Source organism: Salmo trutta, chromosome 15, assembly GCF_901001165.1.
Source record: "Salmo trutta chromosome 15, fSalTru1.1, whole genome shotgun sequence".
Lineage (NCBI taxonomy): Eukaryota > Metazoa > Chordata > Actinopteri > Salmoniformes > Salmonidae > Salmo > Salmo trutta.
Genome location: NC_042971.1, coordinates 55614986 through 55635030, shown reverse-complemented (window position 1 = coordinate 55635030; position 20045 = coordinate 55614986). Strand labels below are relative to the sequence as shown.

General features: G+C 43.1%; 1 protein-coding gene across 1 annotated transcript in view; it reads left to right on the top strand.

Moving 5' to 3' along the window:
• Nucleotides 1–8718, top strand: part of LOC115149389 (ADP-ribosylation factor-like protein 15) — a 51431-nt gene extending 42713 nt beyond the window's left edge. The window contains exon 5 of the mRNA XM_029692215.1: nt 7481–8718. Coding sequence (XP_029548075.1) covers nt 7481–7633 — 153 coding nt within the window. The 3' untranslated portion in view covers nt 7634–8718. The remainder of the gene's footprint in view (nt 1–7480) is intronic.
• Nucleotides 8719–20045: the final 11327 nt, after the last annotated feature.

Here is a 20045-nt window from a genome sequence, read left to right as displayed (position 1 = left end):
CTGAAATATGAGCTGTACGTCACACTTACGGGATGGAATCTCATTTTTCAGGGGAATTGGTAGATTTCAGAGTATCTTGGTGTTAAAGTATTTTGGGTCACCTGTCAGTCAGTGGGTTGTTTTATTTGTCTTTTGTGCCTGGCAAGCTGTGTTGGTACAGAGCCCATGTGTTGGTACCGAGCCCATGTGTTGGTACCGAGCCCATGTGTTGGTACGGAGCCCATGTGTTGGTACGGAGCCCATGTGTTGGTACCGAGCCCATGTGTTGGTACCGAGCCCATGTGTTGGTACGGAGCCCATGTGTTGGTACGGAGCCCATGTGTTGGTAGCCTGTTGGTACGGAACCCATGTGTTGGTACGGAGCCCATGAGTTGGTACGGAGCCCATGAGTTGGTACGGAGCCCATGTGTTGGTACGGAGCCCATGTGTTGGTACTGAGCCCATGTGCTGGTACAGAACCCATGTGTTGGTACAGAGCCCATGTGTTGGTACGGAGCCCATGTGTTGGTACGGAGCCCATGTGTTGGTACGGAGCCCATGTGTTGGTACGGAGCCCATGTGTTGGTACGGAGCCCATGTGTTGGTACAGAGCCCATGTGTTGGTACAGAGCCCATGTGTTGGTACAGCGCCCATGTGTTGGTACAGCGCCCATGTGTTGGTACAGAGCCCATGTGTTGGTACAGAGCCCATGTGTTGGTACAGAGCCCATGTGTTGGTACGGAGCCCATGTGTTGGTACAGAGCCCATGTGTTGGTACAGAGCCAATGTGTTGGTACGGAGCCCATGTGTTGGTAGCCTGTTGGTACGGAACCCATGTGTTGGTACGGAGCCCATGTGTTGGTACAGAGCCCATGTGTTGGTACGGAGCCCATGTGTTGGTACCGAGCCCATGTGTTGGTACCGAGCCCATGTGTTGGTTGGCACCGAGCCCATGTGTTGGTACCGAGCCCATGTGTTGGTACGGAGCCCATGTGTTGGTACAGAGCCCATGTGTTGGTACGGAGCCCATGTGTTGGTACGGAGCCCATGTGTTGGTAGCCTGTTGGTACGGAACCCATGTGTTGGTACGGAGCCCATGTGTTGGTACGGAGCCCATGTGTTGGTACAGAGCCCATGTGTTGGTACGGAGCCCATGTGTTGGTACGGAGCCCATGTGTTGGTACCGAGCCCATGTGTTGGTACCGAGCCCATGTGTTGGTACCGAGCCCATGTGTTGGTACAGAGCCCATGTGTTGGTACTGAGCCCATGTGTTGGTACAGAGCCCATGTTGGCGCTGAGGGCCCTTCCTCTCTACTGATACTGCATAAGACATATGGCATGTCCCCAGTCCAGCGAGCTAGTCCAGTCCATCTCCCCAGCTCGCCAGTCCAGTCCAGCTCTCAAGCCCAGTTGGCCAGCCCAGCCGGCTAGCCCAGCGCTCCAGCCCAGCGCATTTCCCCAGTCCAGCGTCCCAGTCTAGTCCAGCTCCCCAGTCCAGCTTCCCAGTCTAGTCCAGCCCAGTTAGCCAGCCCTGCGCCCCAGTCTAGTCCAGCTCCCCAGTCTAGTCCAGCTCCCCAGCCCAGTTCCCCAGCCCAGTTCCCCAGCCCAGCTCCCCAGCCCAGCTCCCCAGTCCAGGCTAGCTCTCCAGTCCAGCTCCCCAGCCCAGCTCGCTAGTCCACTCCAGCGCCACAGTCCAGCTCCCCAGCCCAGCTCGCCAGTCCAGCCCAGCTTGCTAGTCCAACCCAGCTCCTCAGTCTAGTCCAGCTCCCCAGTCCAGCTCGCTAGTCTAGTCCAGCTCCACAGTCCAGTTCCCCAGTCCAGCTCCAGCCTCCGAGCAGGCCAGATGTTTGCTGTCAGTCCGTTCATGTGGCTCGTAGTCGGAGGCCCATGTGGCTACGCAGCGCAGGGGGTTATACAGGAGTCACTCAGCACCCTACGGCACCAACACATGGGCTCTGTACCAACACATGGGCTCTGTACCAACACATGGGCTCGGTACCAACACATGGGCTCGATACCAACACATGGGCTCTGTCTGAAAGTGTATAAGCTGTCCAATCCTTGAGTCCTCCTGTCCTTGATACCTCCTGTCCTTGATCCCTCAATTCATCACCTCCCTCTCTAGGTGCAATAGAGGAGAGCTTGAATTTCGTATGGAACAGGAACTGGCTCAGGTGATAACTTCCTGTTTCAAAACGTTTTCTCTACTGGACATGACCGGGTGCCTTCCAGATGCCGGTTTGGATTGGAGCAGTTGTGATCGTTCATCATCATGGGAGGACCAGTCGTGTTTTGGAAGAGTTGAGTTTCTCTTTCCTCAAGTGAACTCTGACCCCTTTCATCATTATGTTTAAAGCGGTGAGTCGGGCAGATGAGCATCCTGCAACAGCCATTGGCGCACATGGCCCTGCCTCAGGTTAACACCGTCTTTCTGTAGGTTTCCGCTCCCAGCCTCCCGTCGTTTTTAACCAGGAGAGATCCCCTCAGATCAGACTTGATCTTTTTAGCCCTTAAACTCATCCTATCGATCCCAGCTTTGAGCAGATTGATCTTGGGCTGTACAACATAAAGGCCCCACCACCCCAGTCTATAGAGCCAGACCTTCAGCCCTTTATCTGCTGCACACACTGAATGACCCTCGCACATCTTTAGCGTGTTGGCCTCGTGACCCAGAACTGTCTTGTGTTAGCTAGCTCAGCCTGCATGTTAGTCGGGCTAAACGAGGGTACCAGCAGCTTGCACCTCCTGACCCTATTGAGACGTCCAGCAGAGATGAACTAGCAATGGACATCTTTCTGCTGTGTCAGTCTGTTTCACCAGACAATGGATTGCTGTAGTGTATTAGCCAGGCTAGCCACAGTTTTCTGAGCAAAAGGTGGACATAAAAGACTGTAAAACACCAGCAAATCAGCGGCAAGTGATTTTAATTTTGGAAATCTGTTCCAAAGTATTCCCACGCATAATATATATATATATATATATATATATATATATATATATATATATATATATATATATATATATATATATATATATATACATACATACATACATACATACATACATACATACATACATACATACATACATACATACATACATACATACATACATACATACATACATACATACATACATACATACATACATACATACATACATACATACATACATACATACATACACTGGGTCACAAGGCTAACAAGATGAAGATATAGGGAGGCAGGTAGCCTAGCGGTTAAGAGCATTGGGCCAGTAACTGATAAGGTTGCTGGTTCGAATCCCCGAGCTGACTAGGTGAAAAATCGGTCAATGTGCCCTTGAGCAAGGCACTTAACCCTAATTGCTCCTGTAAGTCGTGTCTGCTAAATTATTTTTTAAATAATTATTTTTAAATAAGACTGACTGACCAGGTGAAATCTATGATCCCTTATTGAGATCACTTGTTAAATCCACTTCAATCAGTGTAGATGAAGGGGAGGACACGGGTTAAAGAAGTATTTTTTTAGCCTTGAGATAATTGAGACATGGATTGTGTGTGTGTGCGCCATTGAGGGTGAATGGGCAAGACAATATAATTAAGTGCCTTTAAACAGGGTCTGGTAGAAGGTGCCAGGTGCACCGGTTTGTGTCAAGAACTGCAACGCTGCTGTTTTTTTCACGCTCAGCAGTTTCCCGTGTGTATCAAAAATGGTCCACCACTCAAATGACATCCAGCTAACTTGACACAACTGTGGGAAGCATTGGAGTCAACTTGGGCCAGCATCCCTGTGAAACGTTTTTCTGGGAGGTGTTCCTGTATGTTTGGTGTCTGTATAAAATATAATCAAGGTTTGAAATGTTTGTTTTAGTCAAATATGATATCTGTTTGGGCATCTTGCGGTCAATTTGTAGTTTACAAATTGTTTGTAATTATGTTCCGGCCCCGTGACCATCCGCTCAAGAAAACATCAGCCCACGGCTAAATCTAGTTGATGATCCCTGATCTAACCTCCTAAATCTAGTTGATGATCCCTGATCTAACCTCTCCTTCTAAATCTAGTTGATGATCCCTGATCTAAGCTCTCCTTCTAAATCTAGTTGATGATCCCTGATCTAACCTCTCCTTCTAATTCTAGTTGATGATCCCTGATCTAACTTCTCCTTCTAAATCTAGTTGATGATCCCTGATCTAACCTCTCCTTCTAAATCTAGTTGATGATCCCTGATCTAACTTCTCCATCTAATTCTAGTTGATGATCCCTGATCTAACCTCTCCTTCTAAATCTAGTTGATGATCCCTGATCTAACCTCTCCTTCTAATTCTAGTTGATGATCCCTGATCTAAGCTCTCCTTCTAAATCTAGTTGATGATCCCTGATCTAACCTCTCCTTCTAATTCTAGTTGATGATCCCTGATCTAACTTCTCCTTCTAAATCTAGTTGATGATCCCTGATCTAACCTCTCCTTCTAAATCTAGTTGATGATCCCTGATCTAACTTCTCCATCTAATTCTAGTTGATGATCCCTGATCTAACCTCTCCTTCTAAATCTAGTTGATGATCCCTGATCTAACCTCTCCTTCTAAATGTAGTTGATGATCCCTGATCTAACCTCTCCTTCTAAATGTAGTTGATGATCCCTGATCTAAGCTCTCCTTCTAATTCTAGTTGATGATCCCTGATCTAACTTCTCCTTCTAAATCTAGTTGATGATCCCTGATCTAACCTCTCCTTCTAAATCTACTTGATGATCCCTGATCTAACTTCTCCTTCTAATTCTAGTTGATGATCCCTGATCTAACCTCTCCTTCTAAATCTAGTTGATGATCCCTGATCTAACCTCTCCTTCTAAATCTAGTTGATGATCCCTGATCTAACCTCTCCTTCTAAATCTAGTTGATGATCCCTGATCTAACCTCTCCTTCTAAATCTAGTTGATGATCCCTGATCTAACCTCTCCTTCTAAATCGAGTTGATGATCCCTGATCTAACTTCTCCTTCTAATTCTAGTTGATAATGCCTGATCTAACCTCTCCTTCTAAATCAAGTTGATGATCCCTGATCTAACCTCTCCTTCTAAATCGAGTTGATGATCCCTGATCTAACCTCGCCTTCTAAATCTAGTTGATGATGCCTGATCTAACCTCTCCTTCTAAATCAAGTTGATGATCCCTGATCTAACCTCTCCTTCTAAATCGAGTTGATGATGCCTGATCTAACCTCTCCTTCGAAATCGAGTTGATGATGCCTGATCTAACCTCTCCTTCTAAATCGAGTTGATGATGCCTGATCTAACCTCTCCTAAATCTAGTTGATGATCTCTGATCTAACCTCTCTCAATCTCTCCTACTTCATAGACTTGTTGCTTTCTCTTTATGTTGAATTAATCATCATTCTTCCCCATTACGTACACTACACACACACACACACACACACACACACACACACACACACACACACACACAAATAAAAACAATAGACAAACGCTGCGGCACCTTCCAAGCCTGTTCCTGCTCTCTTTCTCTCTCTCTCTCTCTCTTTTGGAGGAGGGAGGATTGTGTAAGCGAGCGATGAAGTCCCAGACAGGGAAATCTTAATCAGCATTCTTGGCATGCTATGGGAGCTTTGGCTCAAAGGATGTTTTGTTTCATTATTTATTTATTCTCCTTTCTGCTCTGAAACAAAAGGACAAGAGCAGCAGAGGTTTCTGCAGCCTGTTAGTGCAGCTTCTAATCTCTCCTGTTGCTGTGGGTTTGGCCATCAGTACGGTATGGTGTCCTATGGTATCTTCTGTATTCTCTGAATGGGTTTGAACATGATCTCTCCCCCTTCCTCAGTCTGCTCAGAGAAGAGGAAGTTGTCCCCACTCACTGACACTGACAGACACACAGATACACACAGCCAATCTCTGGACTGTCCTCTTTAAACACAGATGGACAGAATCTGTTGGAAAAGTTCACTTTTAAGTCTCTGTTTACTCAAATTGTTTAGTTTGATTTATTTGACCTTTTTTCCTATTCCTGTTATCCAAGTGATGGGTCATGTTCATTATGGCACATCATAGCAAAATATTTAGCAATGGAAAATGAAATCTGGCATTTCATAACTCTTTTGACTCAGTCTGAGCATTTTCTTCCGTTTCATGCCTACTTAACCCTGCTATAGTATCCATAATCCCAACCAGTAGTATTCTGAATGTGAAAAAGGACTCCTCCGTGTACTGACCTGACTCTCGGGGGCTTTGCCAGGTATTTATTCTTGTGGTGTCAAGGTTCTCCAGACACCGCTCTGCTCTCTCAGATCATTATGACCCAGAGAGGGCAACAAGTAACATTCTGTCACCACGCTGTCTGATGGCCAGGAGACCAGCATTGCCTTATATCACCTGGAGGTAAACCTTCAATGAGACTGTCTGATGGTCCATAGACCAGCATGGCCGCATGGCCTTACATCTCCCTGGTAGTAAACCTTCAATGAGACTGATGTCTTACAGACCCCTTATGGCCATAGAAATATAATCGCTAGAACAGAAAAGCACCTCATTCTATTTCCATGGTTATGGCCTGGCTGGCCATGCCTCATCCCCCCAGTAGTAAACCACCCCGAAGACGGACCGTTATGGCCTTAGGCCTACCAGCCCATATATGAGTGGTCCTATGTTGTTCCCATATATCACTGGACTGGTCTCAGGCAGCCCCCTACGAAGTAGTACAACTATACAGAAACGGTCTGCAATGCTGGCTTGACCATCACCTATCAATCCGTGTCAGTATTGGCAGAACTGAGAGATTTTGAAAGTGTTAAGAGAATTGTGGCAGTGTTTTTGTCTTTTTCACATTTTTGACATGGCTGGACACTGTGCTTGTTTTCAGAAGTGTGTGTACTGTGTGCTTAAGCTCAGCTGGGAGTTGAAATCACGAGGGTAATCTTTCTCCCATTTGATTCAGAATTGATTGCAATATTTTGGACTTTTGTTATTGTTTTGTTTTCCTGCAGACTTCCAACATGGGACCTGCATAGTTCTTAAGACAATCTTTGTACTTTGGTCTAGTTTGTGGTCTCCACTTGGCTTTTGTTATGTAATGCAAGTATTGGCAGATACTGGTGTAATTACAGAGGAATGAACAGTATTTAGACAAAAACAGTTATGGTATACTATGCTGTACACCCACACATTAAGAACGAAATCACAAATTAGATAACGTTACAGTTATTTACTCACTGTGACATAATTGCGCCGAAGGAGATGGCTGCCGTTTTACGATCCGGTAACCAATTGTGCTATTGTGTATTTTTTTTTGCGTTATTTGTAACTTATTATTTAAAATGTTTTACTTATCTATTTTTTAGTTAACACTTCTTTTATATTTTTTCTTAACTTCTTAAAGCATTGTTGGTTAAGGACTTGTAAGTAAGCATTTCACTGTATTCGGCGCATGTGACAAATAAAATTTGATTTGATTTATGTTTTCAATGAGTGTCCAAACCTCTGAGCTCTTTCTCTGTTTCTATGTTAGATAAAGAAGTATTTTGAGCTGGAGCCTCTGGCCCGAGGGAAGAGCTGGATTCTAGAAGGCAGCTCAGTGGACAACATGGATGCCGTGAAACAGAGCTTCACTCAGCTCATTGAGCTGCTGGAGGACAAGGACCAAGACACAGGCAGGATATGAGCTGGGACCTAAACTATTGGGAACTACAAATCCCACAGGACCTGCTGAGCCACAAGAACTACAAACCACACAGGTCCCACAGGACCTGCTGAGCCACAGGGAACTACAAATCCCACATTGGTCGACAGTTAGACCACACAGGAGCCACATCCAAGCTACAAAGCCCATCGGAGGGCATACCACATAGGCAGTCCATACCACATAGGCAGTCCATACCACATAGGCACTCCATACCACACAGGCAGTCCATACCACACAGGCAGGCCATACCACACAGGCAGGCCATACCACACAGGCAGGCCATACCACACAGGCAGGCCATACCACACAGGCAGGCCATACCACACAGGCAGGCCATACCACACAGGCAGGCCATACCACACAGGCAGGCCATACCACACAGGCAGGCCATACCACACAGGCAGTCCATACCACACAGGCACTCCATACCACACAGGCAGGCCATACCACACAGGCAGGCCATACCACACAGGCAGGCCATACCACACAGGCAGGCCATACCACACAGGCAGGCCATACCACACAGGCAGGCCATACCACACAGGCAGGCCATACCACACAGGCAGGCCATACCACACAGGCAGGCCATACCACAATGGAGCAACCTGATCACAGAGGAACCATAGAACATGGAGTCATTCCCCTCCGCAGAGAATCTATGGGCCACCAAGGTTGTAATGGTTAGAGAAGTAAAAGACCACCAGCTCTCAAACTGTAGAGACCTGGTGGACTGACTCCCTGAAAAGTAGTGCTGAGTGATTAACTGAAATGTCGGTTTATTTTTGTTTTTTAAAATAACGAATCGGTCACCGTCAGTTCAATTATTTGAATACCATTTACTTTGTTTTTTTCTGTGCGCTCAACGTGCCATTTCTCTAGAGAGATTTCTCTCTGGGGTATGTTGTTCAACTCATCATACAGTAGTTACGTACAGAAAACGTGTTAATTAATACAATGACCAGAATCCATTGTGCCTACGGCTGCCTGTTCTCATTGGTTCTTGCTGGGCAAGCCTGTGGGCAGAGATGAGATGATGACTTGGAATAAAATAATAAGTCACCAAATATATATTGTTTTATATACAGTTGAAGTCGGAAGATTACATACACCTTAGCCAAATACATTTAAACTCAGTTTTTCACAATTCCTGACATTTAATCCTAGTAAGAATTCCCTGTCTTAGGTCAGTTAGGATCACCACTTTATTTTAAGAATGTGAAATGTCAGAATAATAGTAGAGACAATGATTGATTTATTTCAGCTTTTATTTCTTTCATCACATTCCCAGTGGGTGAGAAGTTTACATACACTCAATTAGTATTTGGTAGCATTGCCTATAAATTGCTTAACTTGGGTCAAACATTTCAGGTAGCCTTCCACAAGCTTCCCACAGTAAGTTGGGTGACTTTTGGCCCATTCCTCCTGGCAGAGCTGGTGTAACTGAGTCAGGTTTGTAGGCCTCCTTGCTCGCACATGCTTTTTCAGTTCTGCCCACACATTTTCTATAGGACTGAGGTCAGGGCTTTGTGATGGCCACTCCAATACCTTGACTTTGTTGTCCTTAAGTCATTTTGCCACAACTTTGGAAGTATGCTTGGGGTCATTGTCCATTTGGAAGACCCATTTGCAACCAAGCATTAACTTCCTGACTGATGTCTTGAGATGTTGCTTCAATATATCCACATGATATATATCCAGATGATGCCATCTATTTTGTGAAGTGCACCAGTCCCTCCTGCAGCAAAGCACCCCCACAACATGATGCTGCCACCCCCGTGCTTCACAGTTGGGATGGTGTTCTTCGGTTTGCAAGCCTCCCCCTTTTTCCTCCAAACATAACGATGGTCATTATGGCCAAACAGTTCTATTTTTGTTTCGTCAGACCAGAGGACATTTCTCCAAAAAGTACGATCTTTGTCTCCATGTGCAGTTGCAAACCGTAGTCTGGCTTTTTTATGGCGGTTTTGGAGCAGTGGCTTTTCCCTTGCTGAGCGGCCTTTCAGGTTATGTCGATATAGGACTCGTTTTACTGTGGATATAGATACTTTTGTACCCGTTTCCTCCAGCATCTTCACAAGGTCCTTTGCTGTTGTTCTGGGATTGATTTGCACTTTTCGCACCAAAGTACGTTCATCTCTAGGAGACAGAACACGTCTCCTTCCTGAGTGGTATGACAGCTGTGTGGTCCCATGGTGTTTATACTTGTGTACTATTATTTATACAGATGAACTTGGTACCTTCAGTCATTTAGAAATTGCTCCCACAGATGAACCAGACTTGTGGAGGTCTACAATATTTTTTTCTGAGGTCTTGGCTGATTTCTTTTGATTTTCCCATGATGTCAAGCAAAGAGGCACTGAGTGTGAAGGTAGGCCTTGAAATACATCCGCAGGTACACCTCCAATTGACTCAAATGATGTCAATTATCCTATCAGAAGCTTCTAAAGCCATGACATAATTTTCTGGAATTTTCCAAGCTATTTAAAGGCAGTCAATTTAGTGTATGTAAACTTCTGACCCACTGGAATTGTGATACAGTGAATTATAAGTGAAATAATCTGTCTGTAAACAATTGTTGGAAAAATTACTTGTTATGCACAAAGTAGATGTTCTAACCGACTTGCCAAAACTATAGTTTGTTAACAAGACATTTGTGGGGTGGTTGAAAATGAGTTTTAATGACTCCAACCTAAGTGTATGTAAACTTCTGACTTCAACTGTAGATATAATGTAAGTAATGTGAATAAAGGATGGAGTGTCTACAGATGAACTCCAAGTCGTGTTACCTGGTTTATTAATAAGTAATCTGCAGTAATGGGCAGTCACTACCATCATTGGGGTTTTAATAATAAAATAATATATACACAACCAAAATATAGAACTTGAACCATAACTGTAATGGCAGTTACTACCATCAATTGTTTAATTCTGTGTTGTTACAGCCTTGAACCCACAATATTTAAAAAAAAATTACATTTTAAACTGAAATTGAACACCGTGATTAGTTTTAAAAAACCGAACTGAAACTGAACTGACCTCAAAAGGCACTAATCTCTCAGCACTACTGAAAAGGCACATGTCATGTTGGAAATGTAATGCCTTGTCTTCACTCAAAAGAAATATCTCTATTTAAGACATACAGAACATCAGTTTGCCACCATCTTTAATGCTTTATTATCATTCTCATTATTCACTTCAGATTTTTCTTGTCCTTTTGATGATCGGTAGTTGTACATTGCTACTAGACTGTATGTAGTATGTGAACACTTTTGTGTGGCATTTAGAATTACTGGAATATGTATTGGGTCATGCTCAATGGTTTAGTCCCACAACACTTACTTGTCTGTGACAAATGTTTTAACGTCAAGGCCTTGAGATGTTTTAAAGCCAAACATTTAAAAGTGTCTTCACAAACATCTTAAACCAAGTTGCAGTATTTTTTTTGTATATATTTTTTGGCTTCGCTCCACATCGTTGATTCACAGGAGGACTCTCTCAATACACAGTAAGAAGAGATTGAGACTAAATGTTAATAGTTGAATTGAAAGCTTTCTCACTGTTGATTCACTGAAATGCATATTGTGGAGAATAAACTTTAATGTTAATTTTGAGTATTTTAGTAATTTGATAGTATTACCTTTTTACTGGGGCCAAAACTCCTGTCCCTCTGTGTGTAAGAAAAAGTATAGTGTGAAATTGAATGCAGTTTGCACGATACTGAAGTCAAGGAAGTCTGTCAGGAGGATTTACAAACGATAGTACAGGGCCTTCACAGTGGACTGTGTGTACACTATGTGTCTGTTTCATGTACAGCGATCATGACGTGTTACTTTTTTAATGTTGTTACTGTCACCTTTGAATGTAAGAACACACACACTCACACAGGTCAAAGGTTACAGGTTGGTTATACAGACTTGCTACTCAGAGAGATGATAGAAACCTTTCAAAGCTGTTCATGTACATTTCTTTGTGTCTTACCAATGTAACTTTTATTGGCTGCATCTACTGGTGGGGAATGAGTTAGGTTGACAGTCAGAACACATCGTGTTGTCTAGAAGTGCCTCAATGCTGTCAATCATTATTATTATTATTAGCAGTGTTGTCAATCATCTGCGACTGTTGTCCCCTTCTGATGACATGAAGTAATTTCTTACACCCCCTAAGGGTTTAAACTTACCCTTTGGGGTGCCCCACCTGGTTGTCGTGGTTACCAGACTGTCCATGTGGTCACAGGTATATCTCAAGAGTTTTCTGAGCTCTAGATCTTTAGGATATCTTGGATACGTTTAGTCTTTTTAGAGAGAAGTATACCAATACCTGAACATATTGTTGTATTTATATTAATGTATCTACCGTGTGTGTGTGTGTGTGTGTGTGTGTGTGTGTGTGTGTGTGTGTGTGTATATATGTGTGTGTGTGTATATATGTGTGTGTGTGTATATATGTGTGTGTGTGTGTGTGTGTGTGTGTGTGTGTGTGTGTGTGTGTGTGTGTGTGTGTGTGTGTGTATATATATCTCCTGATAGCCAAACTCTTCAAGCTGCCTTTTTTTTCTAATTCATTTATATCTATATCAAGATCAATTTGTACATTTGTTTCAGATGGTCTTGTTATAATCTGGAAGGGCAGGAACGTGTCTGTGTTTATACTGGAAGAAGAAATCAACATTTAGCAGTTTGCTTTAGTGGCTTCGAGTCTATTCTGAAGGTCTACTGTGTATATACATCATTTATGCATAATTCCACTTGGCAACATGGACAATAAAGGCTAAATAAGGACATGGGTGTTCACTCCATCAATTCTTTCATTGTGTCAGGTTGCTAGGATACCTTAAATGACCTCAAGTATCAAGAAACAGAACCATATAAAGAGATATGGCCCTGTCAAGAATGATCCAATACCTTGACAGTATTTCAGACCTTCTTTTGAATTACATACTGGCTACCGTTTCCCACATAAAAAAACTAAAGATCTTAAGAAAGATCTTCAAACTTCAAGTTGACTTGTATAATTTAATGAATTATACTAAACAGAAATATAAAAGCAACATGCAACAATTTCAACAAGTTTACTGAGTTACAGTTCATATAAGGAAATGAGTCAATTAAAATGATTAGGCCCTAATCTATGAATTTGATATGAATGGTTAGGGACACAGCCATGGGTGGGCCGGGATGGCATAGGCCCACCCACTGTGGAACCAGGCCCAGCCAATCAGAATGTGTTTTCCCCCACAAAAGGGCTTTATTACAGACAGAAATATTCCAGCTCATGAAACACTTTACATGTTGCGTTTGTATTTTTGTTCAGTATATATCTGATCAACAGATAATCAGTTGTCGTATCTTTCTTGGAGCCCTGAAACGTAAAGGAAAATGTGCAGTATTTACTGCTTATGGCTGTCCAATGTTGATGAGGACATCACTGACAGATATACAGTGAGATGCAACACCCCAAACCCCAGACCTTGAGGAATTTAACATTTACAGTGCCATAACACGCAACTTTAGCTTTAGTCATCTTCAGAATCTTCAGGAGTTATTCATGGGATGTTTTATGTATTATTTAGTTGATGAGGTTAAGTTTGACATTAAGAAAAAAAAACTGATTTGTTTCATTATTCTCTTGTGTTTGTTTCCCTGGACAAGTCAATCCTCTCGTGATTGGGACAAAGGAAACCCTCACCCTGCTACTGTGTGTGTGTTTCAAGTACAGTGATGAGTCATACAGGGCTTTGCCTCAAACAAACATTTACATTTTAGTCATTTAGCAGACGCTCTTATCCAGAGCGACTTACATTTCATACATTTTTTTTTTTCCTGTGCTGGCCCCCTGTGGGAATCGAACCCACAACCCTGGCGTTGCAAACACCATACTCTACCAACTGAGCTACAGGGAAGGCTGTCTCTTAATTGTCTTGGCATTTAGACCAGAGAGCATAAAAACAGAGATTTCAACGACATATTCTAACAGGGGCTTCCTGACTGAAAACAAGCCCTTGTGACATCACGTCTGGCACATACAGAGCCTACTAAATTCAATATTCAATTCTATGGTCTGGCATGTCTAAATGGTGACACACATGTAGGAGTTCACACTCATTGATTGGCCACCATTAGATGGAGATCTATATGATATGTGCGTCAGACCAAGTACATTGATCATGGTCGAAATGGCACATGGCCTTAATGTTGCATGGATTTAATCAATAATTATATACAATATATATGATATAGTACTGAATAGGATAGAAATGTGCCCAATATATGCTGTCTGGAGCCACACTCTGAAGGACATAGAATCTTTCCTGTTTGCACTAAAAGTCAGTCTCTTTGCTTTCGTTTAAGAGGGCTTGAAATGCTAATTAACTTCAAATGAAACAATGGTACTTGTTTAAACATTCTTATAGTTGTTGCAGTTGTGTGCGTCTGGGAAGAGAAAAATTAACTTCTTTTAAAATATAAGTCCATTTCCAATTGCTCTGACTATCTCTGTCCCAGACAAACATTAGTATGCAGACAGATGAACACTTGGGATTAATCTGAAAATATAGACCATGTCTGAACAACTTCACAAAGCCGTCTGCAAGACAGAAACTTTAAATCTGTTCTCGCTTTTATCCAGCGCAGTTCTGGCTAGACAGCATTACGCTAATCTTCTTTAAAAAGTCTACTCTGCCATTTCCATTTCACCTGGACATTAGCACACTGTTTCCCAGGAAGTTTCTAGAAAGAAATATGGAATGATGTTACCGTAAGCTGGGAGTCTTGTTCATAACTTCATGACATTTGAGTGCTGTATTCAACATCACTTACTTTTCACTCTTTTCCTTCACAAAGTGTCTCAGAGTATAGGATCAGTGCTGATCTAGGATCAGTTTTTATGACATTTTTTTATCATAGTTATATGGACACGGGGGACCTGATTTCCTGATCCTAAATCACCATTCGCACTCTGAGATGCTTTGTGAATATGGGCCATTGTGTGCCTTTTGGCCGGACAGACCCTTTCCCATTAGCCTATTATATCTGACAGGGACTGAGAGAGGAGTCCTCCAGAAGTGTGAAAAGGAGATTAAAATGAGCTGAAAATACATACCCGTCTCTGATTTCCCTATGATTACGTTTCAAAGACTCCTGCCAGGGACCGCTAGTTCGCCGGACGTAGTTTTCTCCCTAATTGATGAATGCTTTATTGTAGCATGTTGATTTTTGGTTTCAAAGTTAATTTTGTATTTGAGTGAGTAATATAATTTATTGAATGAGAACTAAGTGGAAGTTAGTTTTCCGCTTCTTTTGATGGAACCTTATAGTGGTTCCATTGGAATGCCGAGTGGAATGCCTAGTGGAATGCCTAGTGGAATGCCTAGTGGAATGCCTAGTGGAATGCCTAGAAGTCCATTGGCATTTCAAATGTTCCGTGCACCCATTATAAGGCACCCATTCAGAAATATTTTATAACCAAATACAAAGACTTGATGTAGAAAGGATGCCTCATACTTACGGTAACTTCAATGAGCAAACGTTTCATTTCCAGTCTAATACAGTGCCTTCAAAAGTATTCACACCCCTTTATTTTTTCCACATTTCGTTGTGTTACAGGCTCAATTTAAAATGGATTCAATTTAGATTTTGTGTCACTGATCTACACACAATACCCCATTTGGAATTTTCTTTGTAGAACATTTTCAAAAAATACAAATAAATAAAAAGCTGTCTTGAATCAAGTATTCAACGCCTTTGTTATGGCAAGCCTAAAGTTCAAGAGTAAAAAAAATGTGCTTAACAAATCATGGATTCATTCTGTATTCAATAATAGTGCTTAACACGATATTTGAATGACTACCCCGTCTTTGTAACCTACACATACAATTATCTGTAAGGTCCGTCAATAGAGAAGTGAATTTCAAGCACAGATTCAACAACAAAGACCAGGGAGGTTTTTCAATGTCTCTCAAAGAAGGGCACCGATTGGTAGATGTGTTTAAAAAAATATCCCTTTGAGCATGGTGAAGTTATGAATTAGGCTTTGGAGGGTATATCAATACACTCAGTCACTACTAAGAGACAGGCGTCCTTCCTAACTCAGTTGCCGGAGAGGAAGGAAACTGCTCAGGGATTTCACCATGAGGCCAATGGTGATTTTAAAACAGAGTTGAATGGTTGTGATATAAGAAAACTGAGGATGGACCAACAACATTGTAGTTACTCCACAGTACTAACCTAAATGACAGAGGAAAAAGAAGGAAACCTGCACAGAATAAAAAATCTTTCTAAACATGCATCCTGTTTGCAACAAGGCACTTAAGTAACACTGCAGAAAATGTGGCAAAGATATGAACTTCTTTCCTGAATACAAGCATTCTGTTTGGGGAAAATCCAACACAACACATCACTGAGTACCACTCTACATTTTTTCAGGCATGGTGGTGGCTGCATCATGTTATGGGTATGCTTGTCAAAGGCAAGGAATAGGGAGTTTTTTAGGATCAAAAGTAACAAAATACAGCTAAGCACAGGCAAAATCTTACACAAAAACCTGGTTCAGTCTTCTTTCCAACAGACACTGGGAGACAAATTCACCTTTCAGCAGGACAATAACCTAAAACACAAGGCCAAATCTACACTGGAGTTACCAAGACAACATGGAATATTCCTGAGTGGCCTAGTTACAGTTTTGACTTAAATCAGTTTGAAAATCTATGGCAATGTATGAAATGGCTTTCTAGCAATGATCATCAACCAACTTAACAGAGCTTGAATCATTTTTCAAAGAATAATGGGCAAAAAAGTGTGGAAAAAGTCAAGGTAGTGTGAATACTCTCTGAAAGCACTCATACGAGACTATATTCACTCTAGACTTCTACAAGTTCAAGACATAATTTGGTATCTACATTGAACAAAAATATAAACGCAACATGTAAAGTGTTGGTCCCATGTTTCATGAGCTGAAATAAAAGATATCTGAAATGTTTGTCCTGGACAACCGCGGTCCTTCCACGGGGTACTTAAATTCCTAAGTTTAATAAAAAACTTTTATTGAATACAACCACAGTTTTTTCCTAAATTTTTGTTGCTCAAAAGGAGACATAGCAGCCTTGAAGGACTACGGAAGCTGAGATTCAACTGGCACATGTGCGTTCTTGCTGAGTTGAGCAACACCAATTAGGAAAAAGCCAGTGGTTGTATTTGATAAAAGTTTCAATTAAAATGATGAATTTCACCACCACGCTGAAGGAGCGCGGTTGTACAGGACAAACATAGGTACAGGTTACCGTTCTCAAAATGGACATTTCTACAAGTATCAACTGATGATAATTCAATGTTGTTGCTAGCAAATCCCATAATCAGCTATCAAAACTCAACTCCGCCTCGATATAAGAGAATGAAGTTGAGCGTTGCTCAGCTAGCTGGGAGCAAGACAATGTGATACAACATATAGTCTGATCTATGCATCTGGTCAGGGCAAGATAACTACAGTATGCCATGGCCTAAAGAAATGTGAACTGTTATGAGATATAGAATAGAGGACACACTGCGTTCCTCTGTGACTACATCCTAATCTGTAAACAACCCAAATCGATGTCTCGGATCTACTCGTTCAGAGAGGTGGCTGCTTCAATGATCTGATGACAGACTCCTATCTGGATCGGAACAACAAAACATTTCAATAGATCCCCCAACCCGAGTCTGTTCTTTTTTTCAGAGTGAGTGGTACTGTACTGTTTACATTTCAATAGATCCCCAATGTTAGTTCATTCTATTTTCAGAGTGAATGAGTGGTACGAACACCCTGTGATGTGCTCCCAGCTACCAGACAGCCCCTGCCCTGCAGGGAGTGGGGACCTACTGTGACACACTAGTCCCGTTCCACAGACATCGACTCATTCTCATACGTTTCTATTGAACTCCTAAGAGGAACCCAGCAGGGGTCCATTGCGTGCCTGGTCTGGTCTGTCTGTCAGGGCTCCAGGGGTCAGGTCTGTCTGTCTGGGCTACAGGGGTCTGTCTGTCTGTCAGGGCTCCATAGGTATGTCTGTCTGTCAGGGGTACAGGGGTCTGTCTGCCTGTCAGGGGTACAGGTGTCTGTCTGTCTGTCTGTCTGTCACGGCTACAGGTGTCTGTCTGTCTGTCTGTCTGTCTGTCTGTCTGTCTGTCAGGAGTACATGGGTCCGTTTGCCTGTCAGGGCTACAGGGGTCTGTCTGTCTGTCAGGAGGACAGGGGTCTGTCTGTCAGTCAGGAGTACATGGGTCTGTCTGTCTGTCAGGAGGACAGGTGTCTGTCTGTCTGTCAGGAGGACAGGGGTCTGTCTGTCTGTCAGGGCTACAGGCGTCTCTGTCAGGAGTTCAGGGGTCTGTCTGTCTATCCGTCTGTCCATCTGTCCGTCCGTCCGTCCGTCTGTCTGTGTCTGTCTGTCTGTCAAGGCTACAGGGTTCTGTATGTCTGTCTTCTGTATGTCTGTCTATGAACAGGAAGAAGGAAAGGGTTCATGTACTGTATGTAACACACTGTGAAGTAACTGTGTCATCCGGTCCATCTAACTAGACTCTAGTCCAAAAAGGTCCTCACTTTCTGGGCGATGGTATTGTGTGTTGGCAGAGCTTTGAGCACCCTGTCAAGCACTGTCTAACACTTTTCATATAAAGTTGTGGTCAGCAACACATCATTTTTGTGAGTAATTGGTTCTCTCTCTTCTCTCTCTCTTTCTCTCTCGCAATGTCCCTTTCAATGTCCCATTCTCCTATTGAAAACAGGAATGACATTTAGTCCATTATTCAAGATGAATTGTATATACAATCCAAACAGAAGTTCTTATTTAAAATATGCTTATGATAATTTCTATGACTTCATAATCTATGACCGTAACTTTAGTAATGAGTCACTTGTTCTCAGTGAAACCTTCCAGGTTTTGCCTTTCATGCCATGCCAAGGTCAGGAGAGTAGAGTATAGAGAGAGAGAGTATAGAGAGAGAGAGAGAGAGAGAGAGAGAGAGAGAACACCCCACCTCTGATGCCACCATGGGAAATTCTCTCACTCAGCTCAGCCTCGGCTCAGACTGTCACATCAGCATTTCTGTAATGTTGTTATATTAGCAGTGTGGACTTCCAGTCCCAGGCAGAATTTTCCAAAACAGACAGACAAGGACCAGTCACGGCACACACAGTACGATTAGGATCTTCTTTCCTACTGCTGAAATGTAATTACATGAGATAGTCTCAGGTTCTGATCCGAGGCAGAGAGAGAGACGGAAAGAAGAGAGAGCTGCTGGGCTGGTTCCTGTCTGCTGGACGCTGATGCCACTAGTACCCTCAATCACGCGCACACTGCTCAGCAGACAGCCCAAACACAACAAGCACAGAAACTGAGTCAGCTTTTCTCCCGTCTGGGGAAACGATGCCAAACAGGCCAAGCTGAGGTTCTGTCGATCAGCCACACGTTTTATCTTCTGTGGCTGAGCTGGGCTCTACCGGTTTAAATGTCTGTGACTGAGTGACACAGTCCTGTCCTGCACATAAAGATAAATAAATACACCATCTATCTATATGGTCCTGCAGCACAAAGTGAAACAATCACAGTCAGTCAGTCAGACAGTCAGTCAGTCAGACAGTCAGTCAGACAGTCAGACAGTCAGACAGTCAGTCAGTCAGACAGTCAGTCAGACAGTCAGTCAGTCAGCCAGTCAGTCAGTCAGACAGACAGTCAGACAGACAGTCAGACAGTCAGTCAGTCAGACAGACAGTCAGACAGTCAGTCAGTCAGTCAGACAGTCAGACAGTCAGACAGACAGTCAGACAGTCAGTCAGACAGTCAGTCAGACAGACAGACAGTCAGACAGACAGACAGTCAGACAGACAGTCAGACAGACAGTCAGTCAGTCAGACAGACAGTCAGACAGACAGTCAGACAGTCAGTCAGACAGTCAGACAGTCAGTCAGTCAGTCAGACAGTCAGTCAGTCAGACAGTCAGTCAGCCAGACAGTCAGTCAGCCAGACAGTCAGTCAGTCAGACAGTCAGACAGTCAGTCAGTCAGTCAGTCAGACAGACAGACAGTCAGTCAGACAGTCAGTCAGTCAGTCAGACAGTCAGTCAGACAGTCAGTCAGTCAGTCAGACAGTCAGTCAGTCAGCCAGACAGTCAGTCAGTCAGACAGTCAGACAGTCAGTCAGACAGTCAGTCAGTCAGTCAGTCAGACAGTCAGTCAGTCAGTCAGTCAGTCAGTCAGTCAGTCAGCCAGACAGTCAGTCAGACAGTCAGTCAGTCAGTCAGTCAGTCAGACAGTCAGTCAGTCAGTCAGTCAGTCAGTCAGACAGTCAGTCAGTCAGTCAGTCAGTCATTTTCTACACTTGGTGGAGGATGGCTGAGGAAGAGCTCATGGAGCAGTAATGAGA